This window comes from Dermacentor variabilis, chromosome 10, assembly GCF_050947875.1.
Source record: "Dermacentor variabilis isolate Ectoservices chromosome 10, ASM5094787v1, whole genome shotgun sequence".
In the NCBI taxonomy this organism is placed as follows: Eukaryota; Metazoa; Arthropoda; class Arachnida; order Ixodida; family Ixodidae; genus Dermacentor; species Dermacentor variabilis.
In genome coordinates this window covers 24,543,611-24,561,701 of record NC_134577.1, presented here as the reverse complement: position 1 = coordinate 24,561,701, position 18,091 = coordinate 24,543,611, and the positions used below count along the sequence as shown (strand labels likewise).

Below are 18,091 nucleotides of genomic sequence, written 5' to 3'. Positions count from 1 at the left end.
CGCTGATTCAGAATTTAGACGTTAACAGATTACCGCGCCACCTACCTTATGTAACAGAAACTAACAATCGCAGTGAACAGTATGACCTCGCCGATTACTGCCAGTTTTCGTATAACTTGCAAGCTGCCCTTTGCGCCTCAACTATCTCTCCGGAAAACCTCACGAGGTGGCTGATTGTTGAATGCGAGTTTCGGCGCCGGTGCGTTTAAAGGCCATCGTCGTCGTCGTCGTCTTCTTTCTTTCTTTTTTTCGTAAACAATGACATTCTTCGTTATTTATGGTTGACTGATTGCTGTGTAAGGAGCATTGACTTCCACGTGAACACCGATGAAAAAATCCTAAAAGGCAGCGACTGAAAGGAGTTGCCATAGCAAGTTGAAGTATTTCTGGTATATGTTGTGACCGGCGGTAGTCCGTGCTCTTGCACCCACTCGCCAGTCTTAAGGTGTAGGGTTGCAAACTTGCGATGGCATCGCGCATATACTGCGCGCTTCGATAGATGCTTTGTGTTAGGAGCGGCGGGCTATGCCGAAGCCATCTGGCGTGCACTTGGCGAATGACGACTGCTGCCACTGAGATATTGGTGCACACCCGTGCGTATTTTACCATCCTTTTCTACAAAGTTTTATTTCTAATCTTTCCCTGATCACATCTATGACACACAAGCAGTGGCGCATAGCCAGAAGGTGGCACTCCGGGCACGTGACCCGTCCCCTCGCCCTAATTTATAACAGGGTCCAACCGACTGTCTTGTCAAAGTTGTATCTGATCCTTATGTAGAGTTAAATATGCTTTAACCGGTGAGGTATGAAGCGCTACGGCGGGTGGGGGACGTACAATGACGGCTCCTCGAACGGTATTAGAAAATGTATAGCCTGGTGTCTCCAAATTCTTTGTTAACACTGTATTTATTCTTTCCTCGATTGTAACCTACCTTAAAATTCATCCTTCATTTAGTCTGACTGCTCGCTGGCATACTAGTCTAGTGGTTGCAGAATCTTCTTTGGTTCTTTTTCTTTTGCTTTGTGTTTCTCATTTTCAAATAATAGGAGGAGGAGGAAAAACTTTATTTGCTCTAATTGGTTAGTAATTAGCGGTGGCAGATGCGGTCGGCCGTCTTCACGGTCTTCTTCCCCATCTGCGCAGGATCGACGTCCCTATTCCAGGGCACCACTGAGGGTGGCTACTCGGTGAGCGTGCCTTACTATAGTCCATGCTGGACTTTCGGGTCGCTGCTGGAGAGCACCCTCTCCCACTGCTCCGCACTCGGGTCATTTATTTGAAGGACTTGTTGATTGTGAACGCATCCCCATGTAATGTGATATAAGGTGGGCTTGGCGCCGCACCAGGGGCAATTGATGTCTCTATACCGGGTGGGAAGCATCTTGCTTAGTGTGTTTAGATTTGGGTATGTTCCTGTTTGCAGCCTCCTCCAAGAGGTTGCTTCGAATAAGAAGTTTCTTTACCTGCCTACTGCCGCCCGATTCTTGGAATAACCCCGTTAGTGGGTACAAGCCATGAAAGAGGTTCATCATCAACATCATCGTCATCATACGCGGGTGTGACAAACTAGCGCCAAGCAGCACGCTGGGCCACTTGTGCTGGGCAGACGGAGCAGCGCCCCGGCATCTACGTAACTCCTCTTGTACACAGGAGATTCCTGAGGATGTTCTATTCCGCCTGCTTATAGGCAAGCGTCCGCGGCCTGATGGTTAGAGCATCGGGTCTCTGTGCTGTGTTCGAATTCTATATAACTGGAACGTCACGGCGACGGCGACGGATGAAATTCGCCTGGGGTACCCATGTAATTCCTATCGCAATAAGTTGTGTTGTTTAGAAAAACGAGTCGAGAGAAAAAAATATATACAGATTCCACGCACAGTGGGAATCGGTGAAAGCAAAGTATTTCTTCTTTTTTGTGTGTGTGCATATATGCTTGTGCCAGGAGGAGGAGAGTGTCCTGCGAGTTGGTGGGGAGGGCCAATGGCCCCGCCTAGGTGACGGCCAGGAGTTCGTGGGTCCTGGCGGCATCCTCGGCCCGCTGGACGGGCCATAGTTGATCCCCGAGGGCGGGGCTGAGCAGCGCGGCTTCCCAGCCCGTACGAAGGCTGTTGCTAGAGGCCGCGTTATTAGAGAGTTTTAGCCCAGCGGGTTTACGGCCAGCGGAGCGGAGCGGGCGAGCGGAGACACGACTGCGCATGCGCACAACGCTGAGGCGGCCAGCGGTTTTACGGAGCAGCGTTTACGCCCGCTGGAAAGCACTCCTCAGCGGAGGGTATACGCAGCGCGCGAGCGTGCGTAAGCGCGCGCCGGCGTGTATGGGAAATGCAAGATGGCAGCCGCGAACATGAACGCCGGCAGTTCTGCATCGACGACGGCGACTGCGGCGCTGACCCGTACATTAGTACTCATTATATTATTAACAAATAATGTACTGAGAACATGTAATATATCTTTAGTCAACATTTCTTGCATTATAAAAGCAAGCGTAATTCAAATTCATTTCTCAGTAACTCCTATTCGGACCACTAGGTGGGGAAGCAGAGCGCCCCGCTCTCTCCGCTCGAGCGGGTGAGTGATCCGCCGGGCTAAAATTCTTTTTTCGGGAGCCGCTCCGCTGGCGCAACGGTGGAGACCGCGAGCGGAGCGAAACGTAAACCCGCTGAGCTAAAACTCTCTATTGTTATGCATCCCTCGTCATTCCCATAATATACGCTCCAGAGCGGCTCTGGGATTCACATGTGTTGCTTTTGTCCGTTTGATATATATCCGGATATATGATGTGCAAGAGTGCAGAATTCGCATACGTCCTAGTTTGTAACTGCCGCCATGCGATAGACTGCTTTTTTTGTCAATTTTGGGTGAGGTCGCGGGAATACGCCCCTCTGTAACCTATGGTGTTTCGTGATGTCATTATATGTTGTCAGTCTCTCCTCCCACTGCCACTCATTTACTGCACCTTCACGTCCGGAGGGTGTCGGGGCGTCACTTGCGACTGCGGCTCGGTCCCTGAGCCCTCGAGCCGCGTCGAGTTGTTGCCGTCCTCTGCGAGGGTGTGAGTGGGTGTCCATGTGATGTACACCTTTCTTTTGCAAATTTGACCCCCTGCAAGAAGAATGCGTGGTGCCTCCGGGGAGGTTCGGCCGTTGGCAAAGTTTCTCATTGCCGTCTGAGAGTCGCTGACTATCACGGTTGCGTCAGCCTGAGCTACTGCGAGCGCTATGGCTGCTTCTTCCGCTGTCTCGTTACTTGTGGTGCGTATCGTTGCGCCCGTCTTACACTGTTTCTCGCTATCGATTGCGGCTGCCGCAAACCCCCGTCTACGACTGTATCGAGCCGCGTCTACGAAGACTGCGTCCTTGTCGCTGCCGAATTTCTTTCGTATCTGCTTCGCTCTGATCTCACGTCTGTCCTTACTGTGTTCCGGGTGCATGTTCTTTGGAATTGGGGGTACCATTGTTTCCTTCGTCTCTCTCGGGATGTCCACCTTCACACCGTGCTGTGTGCTGTGTTGCTTGTGCCAGTGCAAAATAATTTCTCATTTTCTAATGTTACATCAACGTAAAAACCTGCGCGGCATTATTAAGATGCCATGTTGACGCAAAAGCATGCGATAACATTGCATACATGTGCTGAAGCTATGGGCACGTTGCAAGTGCTCGGCGGCACCCTGTCTTTGCGACCCCTAGCGCCATCTGACGAATAGTTGCGCGAATGCGGTAGGATTACTCACGGCATCAGCAGCTCGCGCTGCGTGTTTGACGCCCTGTCAAGCGGTAGCGATGGCGCGAAACAGCGTGCTGATATTAATTTTAACCGGGTTTCGGGAATTACAAGATCTTGACAGCTTTTTTTCGTGAAAAGAATTTAGAGAAAGGAAGTCGTCTATTTGAAGTAGGGCACGTCTACGACGTGAGGGAAGTGTTGAACTCTTACTGATCGGAAGTGACTGCTAGGTGTCTTCCGCAAACGAGAAATAATGCACCAGCGAGATGCGTGAAGCTCAGCGTAAGTTACTTCGTTATCTACGGTGTGGACGCATGAAATTATAGGTGACATTGATTCTTGAAGATCGGCGACAGCAGACAAATCCTAGCGGGGAGCTGCGATTGCCGTGCTGGCATCGCAGGGAAGTCCGAGCACGCCGCGGTAGTTTCCCTGTACATACAGGACGGCAAATGCGAATCCAGAACATCTCATCCAAGAACGTAGGGCGTACGAACGACTTGCAAGACCTACCCGTGGTATTCTAACGTTGATCTCCCCAAACACACAAAAAAGGTGAGGAACTTACCAGTTGTGTTAGACTACGCTCGGAAAATAATTTCGCCCAAGTTACTGGAAGTTCGATACTTTTATGTTGCGATTTTTCAGTGCGTGCAAAAGAGGTTCCAATAAACCACGTCGTCAAATATTTTGGTGATCTCAACTGCCCCTTAGTTGATATGCTGGGCGCAGGAGGGTGTATGCCAGCTGAGCCAGCTGCAACCCCTCCTCGTAGCTCTCAGCAAGCCCTAGTGCTGTTTGCATTGGTGAGGATTGGGGAAAGAGTTCCACAGCTTTACTGCGGTGCAGTGAGGAAACAAAGTACTGTTTGCTGCGTATGCTGGTACGCACTGCAGGTGTCCCGTTGCTGCCATCATTGCTGTAAAAGCAACGAATTCAGTGTTAACGCACTTGGCATAACGCCGGAACATAAAACAGCTTATGCCGTCGGACGAGCGCGATCCAGTGTCGACGCCGGTCTGCTTCAAAACCTGCAAAGCTTTGCTCCTCGTGAGTTGGTGAACGTGCTGTTGCAGCCCACTACGCAACAGTTCGGGTTGCACTTCGGCATTGCTCAGAAAAGGCAACAGCTACGCGCGAAACAGTGCACAGACAGGCTTCCTGAACGCAAGCGTGCCGCTCGTATCCTGCCGGGCCCGCGCTCGCCGCCGCGAGGGGCGCCCTAGTAGGCGCGGGAACAACGTTCGCAACCTGCCTATACACGAGACTGAAGCTGACTTCTTTATTCCGTGAAGGAATTGAAATTATCGTCACTGCTTCACATTCGAGCTCGTCCGTAGCCCCGATTTAGTCCATCACACCCTTCGACGCCCAGACGCTCTTAGTATCACGAAGAAAGCAGAATTCCAAGTAAGGCTGTGCATACTCAGAAGTACGAAAAGTGACGTTTGACGTTTAAAACGCGTCTACGCCCTCAGTCGCGCTCCCAGTCGAGGGCATTCAGATCTTCGAGAACGCACGTGCAAAGGGCATGAAAACAACACTTTAAATCTGGCTTCTCCACAAAAAGATGCTTTTTGTGGAGAAGCTCCCATAAACCGACCTGCCAGGAGTACGTGTGTGCTTGTCATCGGGCTAACTAAAACACCGGACCGGACAGGGTAATGAGAACATCGGACGGACTGATGGACGTATGAGACAGACAGACAGAACAAGACAGGGTAACAAAAACATCGGATGGATGAGCGTAGGAGAAAGACAGACACGGACGGGCTGACGGAAACGTGGCTAACTTTGGCCATTCTATATTAGAACTGCAATAACTGCAATTGGGGGCCAGTTTGTTATACATTTTCTTGGAAGAACGCGCTGTTATGCACACAGAAAGAACTGGGTGCAGCACAGTATAATATCACTATAGTAGACATCTCGACAATCGGGCCAAGCAACAGGAAATGGAGAAACGTTGGTCCCTCGAGTGGAATCTCTCATAGTGAAAAGATTTTGCGCCAAAAAACAACACACACAAGAAAGACGACGACACCACGGCGATACTTCAACGGTTTAATGAGGGTGAAAGCACTCGACATATATAGCCCTCCAAAACACCGCGCATGCGTACAAGGCAACATGAAGTACAAAGTTCTATCAGAGTAGGCGCGATAGAAACTTCAGCTCAGCCTCGCAAAGAAAAACCGATGTATCACTAACACAGTTCGGACCCGCTTACTTGACGTTGAAGTCTTCTAATGTTTCACGCGATGTCTGATGCCTGCCTCTGCCCAAAATCCTCCCTTCGCTGAACCGTGGAAAACAAATCGGTGCAAGCCCTGCAGTGATCGACGAGTCGCCCACCTTCATTATTTTTTTATACGTTTATCATGTTCCCTAAGCCGGTCGTTCACGCAACTCGCCGTCTGTCCAATGTATAGGATTTCCCGCAGGACAGAGGAATTTCATACACGACGTTTGTGGCACACTTTACGAAACGCTGGCCATGCTTCTTCTGACAACCAGGCATTTGACTTTCGCAAGTTATACGACGGCTTAGCTGGGCAAGCTTTTGGGGAGCGGAGAACACCACCGGTACATTACACCGGTTAGCCACTTTTACTACCGGCGCCCGCGGTGTCGTCGTCTTTCTTGTGTGTGTTGTTTTTTGGCGTAAAATCTTTTCAATATGCAAGGTCACCAACTATACCAGCAATTAACGCTTCTAAAGTATGAATCTCTCATAGCACGCGCGTTGCTGTGATGCGTTAATCACAATCAGATAATCTATAAAACAATTACTCACGATCAAGAAGAGAGCGGCCAACAGCGTGGTCTCAGAGGAGTAGCGCTGCATTGCACGCCTCGCACATAACTTCTACGGTTGCTTACGTTGTGTGGCTATACATTGATTTAATGCTAAACGCATTACCGTCGAAAGTCATCGCGAAATAGGTTTTGCCGAATTTTTTATTTCCCCATCGTTGACCGTAAGCATGCAACCGGCGAGTCCGCGGTCAACGAAACCGGGACCTCGTGCTTGGAAGCGGAACACCATAGCCATGGAGCCGCCACGGCCAGTAAAGCAAATACGTGCTTACCTTTGAAAAAAGCGTTTGAACATTTGGCGAAACCCTCATCCTCTATTCTTGTTGATCTTTTTTAGTTTCCCATTTTACACACGTTTCCACGCTTCTGACCAGGGCTTCGGCAGACCCATTTCCTTCCCGCGTTTTTCGCGTCGACAAGTGACCACTGGTTCAAAAAAAAAGTAGCTCAATCGTGAATCGGTAGATATAAGAGATTAGAAAATTTTGCAATTGATGGTATACGTTAGGCTACCGCAGGATAGACACAGGTGGAGATGGCTATAAAGAAAGGACGGTGACGATGTTTATAAGCATTTAAGTTTACTCGTCGCTATAACCTCATCTTCTGTAATGCGAAAATATACGCTATAACGAGGTTTTACTTTCTTGTACTTATAGTGCGAGGTCGGCTCAACCTGCTGGTATTGCGCGTGATAAGACGCGACATGCTACAGGATTAGTTCAACATGACACACTTTGCAAACACGTTTGCCGATTTTTTTTTTCGACAAGAGATGACAGATAACACGTTTAAGACAAAATGGCACGAACCAATTCAAACATTCGAGAATTAAAATTTGCTGCCTGAAATAAAACGCAAATTTGGTGCTGTCTTCGCATTAAGTTATAGCGGGCTATGCAGGCCCTATAAGAAGGTATCGTGCGTGAAGCGCACGACGAAATTGGAAAGCAAGCTGCTTCATGTGAGCGTAGCAGTGAGCGCGAAAACACTGTCGGGACTGCGTTCAAAAACACGCAGTCGACCGCGCACAGGCCCTGAAGACGTGTCATGGCTGCAGCCTGTGTGAGCAGCGTGGTGTGTTTTTGGGAGGCAGGACAAAATCGGTGATCGTCGACTAACTAATTTATGATGTTGCCAGGAAGATCCATGTTCGCCCCACCGGCGGCGGTCTCGAAGAACATGAAGTCCTGCGCAGAGTCGTAAAACGACGTCGAGTTAACGCGTTTACTCCAATATAAGTAGTCCGTGGCTTTTTGAAAAATATCGAATGAAGATCAGACGTCGACTTAAAGATGGAAACCAGCATTTTTTTTTCATTCTTGAGACGAGCAGTGCCAAAATATAAAACTCGATGCAAAGGTTAAGACGAACACAGCGCTGACTTATCAACTTGAATTTATTGATAATCGTGCAAATATATAGGCTGTCATACCTAACGTTATCGAAGCTTTTCAGCGAAAAAGCTTATTAAAAAGCACGGTGTAAGATAAAATTTTATGACTTTTACGGTGTTCGGTTATCGGAACGCCGACGATCGAACTCTGCAGGTCTCATATGTTGCTTGCACCGTGTTATATTTTTTTTTGCGTTGAACAGCTTGGCTAACGCTAGCCGAGGCACATCGTGTACAGGGTGTCGCTCATAACTTGTTCCAAAATGAACAAAAAAGAAAAGACATGCGAGGGCCACGTAGCTGAAAAGAAGCAAGGTAATGTTGCTTAGCGTCGCTTGGAGCAAGTAAGACTACTTTCTTTTGCATTATCATTCATTAACTGGACCATAAATGGGCTACTAAATGTTGCTGAAGGGCCAGCCGCGTGTTCTAACCTATCTTTGCATTGTAAAAAATGCGGCGGCTGCACTCCTGTGTCTTCTGAAACCAGGGTGCTTGCTAGGTACAATGACGAGGAGGCATATGAGATTGAAGAACAACTTTTTTTTAATTAACGAGTCGGGTTAAGTCTGTGTAGCCAAACCACCTGTCACGTTACATGCCTCGGAGACAGAACATCCGGATGCGCACCATTGAGTGAGCAGTGTTCTGCTGCCTTTCACTGTGCCTTTAAAAAAATGTTCTGCCACTGTTTCCTCAGAACACACACACACACACATATATATATATATATATATATGAGCACACGCGCCCACCTTCCCCCGCGCCTTCGCGTCTAGAGACGGCATACAGGGGAGAGACGCACAAGCCCTCTCCCGATTCTCCCTCGCGGCGCCCGCGCCCTTCCTCCCCGACTCGCGGGCAGATAGCTGACGGGCGAGGAGGACATTCCCCTCGCCCCGGTAAAAAGGTACCTCTCGCGCGACCTCTCTCTCGGACGCCGAACCCCTAACCTGCCGGACTGGAGTACCTGCCGCAACCCGTGAGTGACTCCGTTTGCCTGACGATCCCGGGCAACGAGGCCAGCCTATCAATTACTATTACAGAGAGGACGTCCCTCTGCCAGTGTTCTTTATCGCTGGTAGCAATAAAGATTATTACAGTTGACGCCGCTGGTGAACAAGCGCGGGCGCTTGTTCCCCGCCCCAAGCGTTCCCTGCTGCCGCTCCCTCGAGCGTTTCAATTTGCCGCGGCTACGAAACTTATCCGAGCAGACGACTTTCTTTTTTACTTGTCTGCCTCCCCAGTTCTAGAATCACTTTGCCCGGAATGCCCTCGTACGCTCGCCTTCGCGCTAGGAGCTGATCACGTGACGTCCAACACTCTTCGCATTGGCCGCGCCTCCGGTGTCCTTTTAAATGCTGTCGCAATAAAGGCGCACGGGCCCGGACAATTGAATCCGGGCTACAACGGCGCATCAAACGTCGATATGAAACTTAGTATTCCAATGCCAGATTTTAATTTCGGATGCCTAAAGGGACACTAAATGCAAAAATGATTTCTTCTGCATCAGTAAATTAGGTTTCTACGACACCAAAAACACTACTCTTACCACGATAAGGCGCTCGGTGAGCCAGAAAAAGCGCAAGAACCTGGTCTCTGTGACGTCATGGATTTTGATGGCATCTTCTAGGGCCTACTTAATTCTATAAATCTACAGATTGAGTACACTGTGTTCTAAAGGAACCAAATATTCAATATCGCAAATTTCGGGAACTTTTACTCAGCCAACGCGACTCAAATGCGAAAACATACCTCGGAATCCCTGACGTTACAATGACGTACAGGCGTCGGAGATACGGCGCGTAATTCAAATACTGCTGCTTCGACCTTCATTTTCTCATCTAATAATCTATTATATTGAAATGACTGCCTGCAGGGCTCTCACACAATGCTTTATTAGTCTAAACTGATTTATTGCTTAGCTTTAGTGTCCCTTTAATGCAGAACCTCCCTGCCTTTCCTTTTCTCTCTCCTCGCTTATTGCGATCGCAACTATACGGTCACTCCGAGCAAAATGTTCACCGTCGGATGTCGCCGTGATGTTCTGTTTCCTGTGGCTATGCTGCGTGCTGTGGGTGCGAGGGAAAGACTGCGAGGGCGAGCCTCGAAGGAAGGATTGCTTGACGCGGGCCGTGTTCCCACGCGCCCAATGTTGGAAGTCACGTGAGCGAACACGTGCTTTGGGCGGAGGGACCACGTGTGTGCACACGCTACGCCTCGTCGAGCGCACGTCTCCTCCTCTAGCCCGCGCGTCGCTGCTCGCGGTTCTCCGCGCGGCCGAGCTACGCGGTCCGCGCCACGCATCTCGGAGGCAATCTGCGGCAGGAGCGAATGCTAGTGGCGAGCCGAGATGGTCGGTGGCTTCGTGCGCGCTGTGTTACCGCGAGCCTCCTCGTGTTGAAGGTCGCGTAATGTCAAGTTTCCGAGACGCACGAACCGTTTGCTCACCGCGTGCGGCTCTCTTCGTGACGTCACAGTTGTGGTAGCGAGGGTTCGCGGTCGTCGAGTGAGATATGTTCGCGTCTGCCTGTGGGCGCTTAACAATGTGTTTGTTAATTTAATCAGTAAGCGAGCGCTTACTGCAGTTTACACAGCCTAGAAAACCGCGAACCTTACTTCGTGAAATTGCTTAATACTTTGCTATCGCTATCAATGTTTCACCTTGAGAGCGAAGGCGCGTCTTTTCTATCTCTCTTTTACTGCGCTACCTCCGGGATCGGCCCATTTTACTCTCACACTGTCTTCGAGATGAGCCGACTTTATTCGGCAGTGCACATGATACTACAAACCCCGGGAGATAGGCCAAGGAAGCCTCGCTTTAAGAAAACAAATAGCAGCAACATCGAAAATGTCGCGCGCAAACGCGTTACGATACGGCATGTGTGCATATGTATCCACTTGGTGCTATGGTGCGATAGAGATTCGAAATACAAGCGCACCAACTGGCGTAACACCCCAGCACGATTATCATGCGCACGAGCAAGCCCGGCACCCTAGCGAACCCTAGATGAGCTCGTCTACTCACAATCAAGAAGACCGCGCCTAGCAGCGTGGCCTTCATCTTGACGTCCAGGTCGATGGGGAACGTCACCGTGAAATTGTCGATGTCGGTCATGGCCTCCAGGAACAGGCCGTTAAAGTTCTTCGACAGCTGACCGATCTTTGTTTTGCCGTCCTTGGTCATGATGTCGAAGACGACGTCGTTACAGCAGATGGACGAAGTGCAGAAGGGCCCGACGATCCGGAGCACTACGTTGCCGCCGCTGTCCCGGAGCGTGAAGTAGGGAAAGATGACGGAGAAGTCCTGCGTTATCGAGCCGATGATGTTGCCCGGCGGAGAATGAACCTCCATCACCTGCGCACGCCACGGCACCTCTGTTATCAACGCGATGCATAGGCACCGACTACGGGGAGGGGTCGGTGCCTATAGCGACGGGGTAGCATGTCTTCTTTTTGTACGGCTTTGGACAAATCGACTGAAGAACTAGAGTTGTCCAAAATGTTGAAAGAACAGCACAGCCTCCAAATTGCCACGGCTGCACAGACTTGTCTCGCACCAACAAAGGAGAAGGATGACAACACCAAGAGTTTAAATCCAGTTCACCATCAGCGATTCCGACTGGCAACATTATTATTTTGAAATGACTACCTGCAGAGCGTTCACACAATGCTTTATTACTCTAAACTAATTTGTTGTTTCGCTCTAGTGTCCCTTTAATGAAGAACCTCCCCGCCTTTCCTTTTCTCTCTCCTCGGTTATTGCGATCGCAGCTATACGGACACTCCGAGCGAATTTTCGCCGTCGGATGCCGCCGTGATGTTCCGTCTGCTGCGGCTATGCTGTGTGCTGTGGGTGCGAGGGAAAGACTGGGAGGGCGAGCCTCGAAGGAAGGGTTGCTTGGACAGCCCCTTGATAAGTGCAGGTGTTCCTTTCGTGCTCATTCTCTTCTAGGACGTCGTACCCTTCCCGAACACCCAAATCAAGTCTTTACTCGAAAGCATCAACTATGGACTTAACTTTAAAAGTAAGCCTGGCTGAGGCTACACATCATCCTTGCGAATATAAAATGTTTATATCAGAATGAATCCACCTTTAGCGAACGGCAGAGTACTCCCTTATGGTGTGCGCACGAAGGGCATGGCTCTTCACATTCCAACTTTAAGTTTCACGCAATTTTCTCACGGAGAGGCAAAGCGCTGCTTTGCATGAAGTTCAATAGAGTGCACGAACTTCGAACTATTAACGATTTATAGACAATACAGTTTTTGCCGCATCACTGCACGACACGGGCGAAAACAGCGGAGCGCATGGGCAGTAACTATTGCCGTTCGTCCTCCCGTTGCTCTCTTTCCGACCTGGGGCTAAGCACTTACTCTCCAAAATTTGCACACGGCACGCACATCCATGCAGTTACTCCCTTGAGGGACGAAAGCGCCCTTTTTGGGACTAACTGCGCAGTTACTCCCGTTTTCCCCGGAATTATTCTTAAAGTGTAAGGTACACTTTGGTCGGGGCTATTCTGTATCGTATTCGACACGTGTCGAGTAAATGGATAAATATTAAAAGCCCCGGATAGAGAACGCGGTCACGGAGCCTCGTATACCACGCGTCAACTTCGGGCACCGCGTGTATAACAGTCGCTGGAAACGGTTCTACGCGCTACTGTATGGAAGACGGTCTCGATTGCGACGACCGCCGCCTCGTTTTACGTTAGGCTACGCCATATCCAGTACGGGAGCCTATACACATAAAACGAAACTATACGCTCTCGATCGTCGTCTAGTATATACGTTATCTGGTGCGCACACCTGGAGGCAGCAAAAGCAGCAGCAGCTGTCGCAGCGGAGCGGCCGGTACAGCCGAAGCACTTCGACGCTGCGGTAGTCGAGCATCGACATCTCGAAGGGCCGGATGCTGCCGCAGCAGCAGCGGCTCGCCAGGTCGCTTTTCTCGAACGCCATGAAGATGAACTGGCCCATGGTGTTCTTGACGACGTACTTGTTCTCCTGCTCCCACGGTATGATCACTGCGCGCGCACGGCAGGCCGCGGGCGGTCACAAAAGGCTCCGGCGATCCCCAGCGCGCCCATTGTATCAATTAACTCGAGAACCGTTCTCGCTGGCGTGCCCACTCCCTTAGGTTTAGGTAAACATTGAGGTTAGCTCCACATGCCTAAACCTTACCATACCTAACAGCGCTGCTTCTCGGGCGAGTTGGAACTGCGTTCGCGTTGCGCCCGTCTGTTTTATCCACGTGCCTTCCTGTGTCCGCGTCTCGGAAAGCGCAACCCATACCAGCGCACTGAGTACCTAAACCGTTTACCTGTATACTGAATTAGCCTTTGTTTTTTTTATGCCTAAAGCTTGTTTGGACTGGAACCGCCTTCCCGAACCATAGCCACCACCGAATCTGTTTGCAATGATCTGCCCTTGTTGTATCTTTACGGTCATTCGCGTTCTCCTTTGTATTCATTTTCGTAAACTGCCGTACGTGTGTTCCATCACCATGTTACGTTCACTGTACTGCAGTTACTTATAGTAGGCCTGTGTACCCACTCCCCTCTGTAATGCCATGAAGGCCCTGAGGGTATTACAATAGATATGTGAATGAATGAATGAATGAATGAATGAATGAATGAATGAATGAATGAATGAATGAATGAATGAATGAATGAATGAATGAATGAATGAATGCACTTGGACACTCTCCACGGAATCCTCCGGCACTCATAGAAAACATTGAACGAACTCCGGCGCTCCTGGACAATTGACGCACGTGCGTGGAGCGCGGTTTCGCGACGTATAGGCCGTTTTCACGGCGATTCCGCGGCCGCCGCCATGTTTGATCACGTGTTGACGCGCCCGTTGCTTGCCTCAGATGCCTCCGCTGCCTCTGTGTTTATAACGGATGTGTGCATGGCGCCCATGCGGCTCAGCAAACCTCCGTTTCGGCGGCTGTCGTAGACTGTGACTGGGTGGAGGACACGATGACGAGGCCACAGCTTCGGAGAACACGAGGGGACTTTCGGAGCGCATTACGCCTCGTCCAAACGACGTGAGCAGCGTCTACCGTGCTTGTGCTAAAAGCCGGGCTAGAAATGTAATTCAAGCTGTACGAATTGGCGCTTATGAATTAAATCGGGATCAGAGTGTTGGACGAATGCATTGAAGCAGCGGCTTGTCATTTTTCTGACTCGGTAAAGCACATCGGTGCGGTCACCTTCTGTTGTTTATTTTCGGCCTGAGCGCTTGCGGGTAACAGATATGTTCATGCTGCGCACAAGACTTGGAACGTAGATGTTTTGTACTTTGGCATGGCTTGTAGCAAAGACGTATCGACGCTAGTGACTGGATCGCCCTGTTGACCGTACGAGACGTCAGCCTCGAACATTCGTATGCTGTTGGTATAGTCGCCGTCACCCGTTCTGTGTATCGCATTGATTCAAGTGTGCGCGCGCTCACTTACTGTTGATACGTTGACGGTAGAGTGGGCTTTAGTTTGAGTGTGGTTGCGGTCGATGCGTTTAGGATAACGTGCGAGAAACTTACTATGCCAGAAAGCGGCGCTACTACCTTTGTCACTGTGTAACTATAGCTATACTCACTCATGCCCACGTTCCGCGGTTGACGTTCTATATTTGGAGTTTAGCGTTACAACGCTGGCGGATTAGCGAATCTCTTTATCTCCGAGTAAACCCGTGCATTGCGAAGGACCGACAACGCAGGCGGTTCTTATGTAGCGGCGGTCCAGGAACTTGGTCACCGGGATTCATTCCATTCCTTATTATGCCTGCCACTATTCTTGAAGCAATATGCGCGACATGTGTCTCCTCTATCGCTCCACATTTTGCAGCATGAATGGAGCAGAGTGCGTAAGCAAACACCCAGTTGCATTTCCGACAGCTGATCGCTCATTGGCAGAGCAGTAGCGGTGATTGTTTCGTATTCGTGCGCTTTTTCTGAGGCAACGTGCGGCTCGCCGCCGAAAGCGCCATCTCGTTTCTCTAGAGCCAACTGCTCCGCGAAAAGGGTCGATATACGCTGCGTTGCCTTCGTCGAAAAGCAAACATGCTTATTGCGTGTTCTTGTGAAACAAATGCGGAAAACAGATGCCGCTGTTGACGCCGCTTCCTGTTCCGTTTAGACATGTGCTGTGCGCAGCGCCATCTAAAGACGACAGCGGAGGCAAACGGGTACAACTGATCTAGTTGAGATAAAAGTAATTGTAGTTCGGTAGTTCATGTAATATACGTGCATAACTGGTGGTCTGCTTTAGTAACAAAATGGCATCCGAGAAATTTTCAGCCGTACGATTGAGTCGGTCGGCGCGAGCGAGGAGAGGTCATTGGATTAACTCGCCTGAATTATCGCGTCTGCGCCACCTACGTGAGCGGCCGAATTCGATTTCTGCAAGCGCTCCACACCACTGTATGTCTTTTAGTGTCAACTAAAAATAGCCCGTTGAAGTCAAACCCGGTATAATGAACAAACTTATGCGCTAAAATTTGTACATCAAGAAATTGAGTGTGCCCAAAGTCGCCTATGGCACACTTTCGCGATGCGTTCGTTATATGCGAGATGTCTTACCTCCACTGAAGAAAGGAATGAAGGAAGGAATCCAGTTATTGCAGACATAACTACGCGTAGTATAGGAAGTTTAATTATTGCCTGTACGTTGAACCCTTTTTCAGGAACGGCTTTCTTGATGCGCGAGATTACCTGCACCCGTTCCAGTCCACACGGAAAGAAGATATGAAAATAAAATGCCAATAAAAATAAATCCCCTGAACACCGCGTTCGAGACATGCCAGCACTCTTATGTCGCTGGAAGCGGGCGCTCCCGATCTTGTGAGCGAGTCATCCCAAGTCAGCAAGGTTCGCGCGCTCGATGTAGAGATTAATTCGCTTTATCCGAGTTCGCTATAACGAATCCGGTGTAACGTTCGCTTACTTTCCAGGAGCTGGATCTGCTGGTGCACTAGCAGCTGGTCGACGTGCACCAGGTACTCGAGTCCGGCGGGGCAGCCCGCGATCGTTTGCACGTTGGGCTGCACGAGCTGTAGCGTCGGCATCTGAACGAACGGGCCACGTGACCCCACTGGCGGCTGGGCTGCCGGTAGCATCATGACGCCTCCAGGTGGCGCGGCCATCGCGGGAGGCGCTGCCATCATGGCGGGTCTCGCCGCCGCTCCACCACCGGCCCTCGGGGCCGCCGGCGCCGGAACCGTGGGTCTGACAGTTCGAGCAGCGGGTGCGTTTGTAGCAGCAGCAGCAGCCGCCGCCGCAGTGGGTGACGTCGTGGGTGCCATGGGTCGCACAGCCGGAGCCGGGGGTCGTGTCGGTGGCATCGCGCTGCGTAGTCAGGCCTCTTTCTTTTTTCAGCGGCGCTCTCGCCGGCTGGTTCAGCTGTGACCCTGTAAGGACCGATTGAGAAGAAACAGTGGCACTGCTCCTTGACGTGCTGCTTGTGAAGAAGCGCACTATACGTGCGCCCTCTTGCTTCACCGGGAGCAGGCATTTGGCTCGATGAAATCATTGGGCCGGTTGCGAGTGCTTTAAACAAATTGTAGCGGAGAAGAGGAACGCTGTAGTGGACCTACCTCTCCTACCTCTCCGGCGCTTTCTAGCGGGAACGCCGCTCGTGCTGAGAGTCCGCGCCCTACGCTGCCCAACCGCTGGTGGCTAATAAGCACCTTTACAAGATCTGCTTTGACCGCTTGTCGTAGAGCTTTCTATTCATTTTGCTCACGTGTATTAGTTTAAAGCACGAAAAAGAAGCCGGCTCTGGAGCGATATAGCGGCGACGGCTGCCGTGCCAAAAGACGAAAACAAAACGACAAGGCTCATTATTGCCGCCAAGGCTCTAAAGACATCTACTCTAGTAAAAGATTATCGATTGACGCATTTTTTGTCCTTTCGGTAAACGTATAAACGGCGTCGCTGCGACAGTTTGTTGCCCGAACGACCGAGGCATTGTCGCCGGTAAGACAAGGCAGGCCGCCGCCGTTATTCAGACGGAAAGGAGCGCGGAGCAGTCGTAGTGGCAGCGTCCCACCGCGATGCGATGAAAAGCCACTCACCTGGGCGGCCGGGAGGAAGATCGCTGGCGCAAACGGGTTGTGCCACTTTCCGGCGGCAGCGTTCGGAGCCAACTGCTGCACCCGGCCCGCTGGACCCCGGGCCGGCACGAGGCACGAGCGGTTTGTTCGTGCAAGGTGGCGAAAGTGGCAAATGATGTACGAAAATATCGACGCCAACGCTGATTCAGAATTTAGACGTTAACAGATCATCGTGCCACCTACCTCAAGTAACAAAAACTAACAATCGCAGTGAACGCTATGACGTCGCCGATTACTGCGAGTTTACGTATACTCGCAAGCTGCCTTAGAGCCTCTACTATATATAGCTATCCGGAAAGTCCCACGAGGTGCTTGGTTACTCCATGCGAGTTTCATAACGGGTGTGTTTAAAGGCCATTATCGTTGTCGATCGTTGCCTCTTTTTTTTTTCGTAAATAATGACACTCTTCGTTAATTATGGTTGACTGATTCCTCTGTAACGAACATTGACTTCGACGTGAATATCGATGAAAAAGACCTAAAAGGTTGTTCGCATAAAACAGCTGCTGAAAGAAGTTGCCATAGGAAGTTGAAGTATTTCTTGTATGTGTTGTGACCGGCGGTATTCCGTGCTCTTGCGCCCACTCGCCACGCTTAAAGGGACACTAAAGGTTACTATTAAGTCAACGTGGACTGTTGAAATACCATCACAGAAACCTCGAAACGCTTGTTTCGTGCCAAGGAGAGACTTATTTTAAGAGAAAATGCGTTCTGAAGCGTCCGCGTACCTCTAGCGCAGTTCAAATCGCCCGCCCTCCGATCGAGGAGAACTGACATCATGGTCTCATAGTGACGTTGCGCCATCGGTGAGTAGAACGGCGTCCGCAGACGGCGCTACGGCTTTTCTGCGCAACACGCGAACGCGCGGCCAGAAACAGAGCCAAGACAGAGCCGACAGCAGAGCGAAAGCGGGAGTATGGTGGCTAGCGGAAGGAGAAACGAATTACGTCCCACATTACGTCCCACGGCACACGGAGAGTCCGTTTTCGTTAAACTATAGGCTGCGGCGAGCTCGCAGCGTGGTCGG

At 50.5% G+C, this 18,091-nt stretch overlaps 1 protein-coding gene across 1 annotated transcript; it reads right to left on the bottom strand.

Annotated features, from left to right (window-relative positions):
• Positions 1-7,652: 7,652 nt before the first annotated feature.
• On the bottom strand, positions 7,653-17,678 carry LOC142560166 (phospholipid scramblase 2-like). The gene is made up of 5 exons (XM_075672047.1): positions 17,026-17,678; positions 15,897-16,359; positions 12,755-12,972; positions 10,971-11,300; positions 7,653-7,736 (listed from the first exon to the last, which is right to left on the bottom strand). The coding sequence occupies exons 2-5, from the start codon at positions 16,291-16,293 to the stop codon at positions 7,668-7,670; spliced, it is 1,014 nt and encodes a 337-aa protein (XP_075528162.1). The 5' UTR covers positions 16,294-16,359; positions 17,026-17,678; the 3' UTR covers positions 7,653-7,667.
• Between the last annotated feature and the right edge of the window lie 413 nt (positions 17,679-18,091).

Excerpts from the sequence above, each read along its gene's own strand:
- LOC142560166 (XM_075672047.1), bottom strand. The coding sequence starts at position 16,293 with ATGCCACCGACACGACCCCCGGCTCCGGCTGTGCGACCCATGGCACCC. Across the intron at positions 12,973-15,896 it reads GCAGATCCAGCTCCTGGAAA|TGATCATACCGTGGGAGCAG; the intron begins GTAAGCGAACGT and ends GTGCGCGCGCAG. Across the intron at positions 11,301-12,754 it reads GCTGCTTTTGCTGCCTCCAG|GTGATGGAGGTTCATTCTCC; the intron begins GTGTGCGCACCA and ends TGGCGTGCGCAG.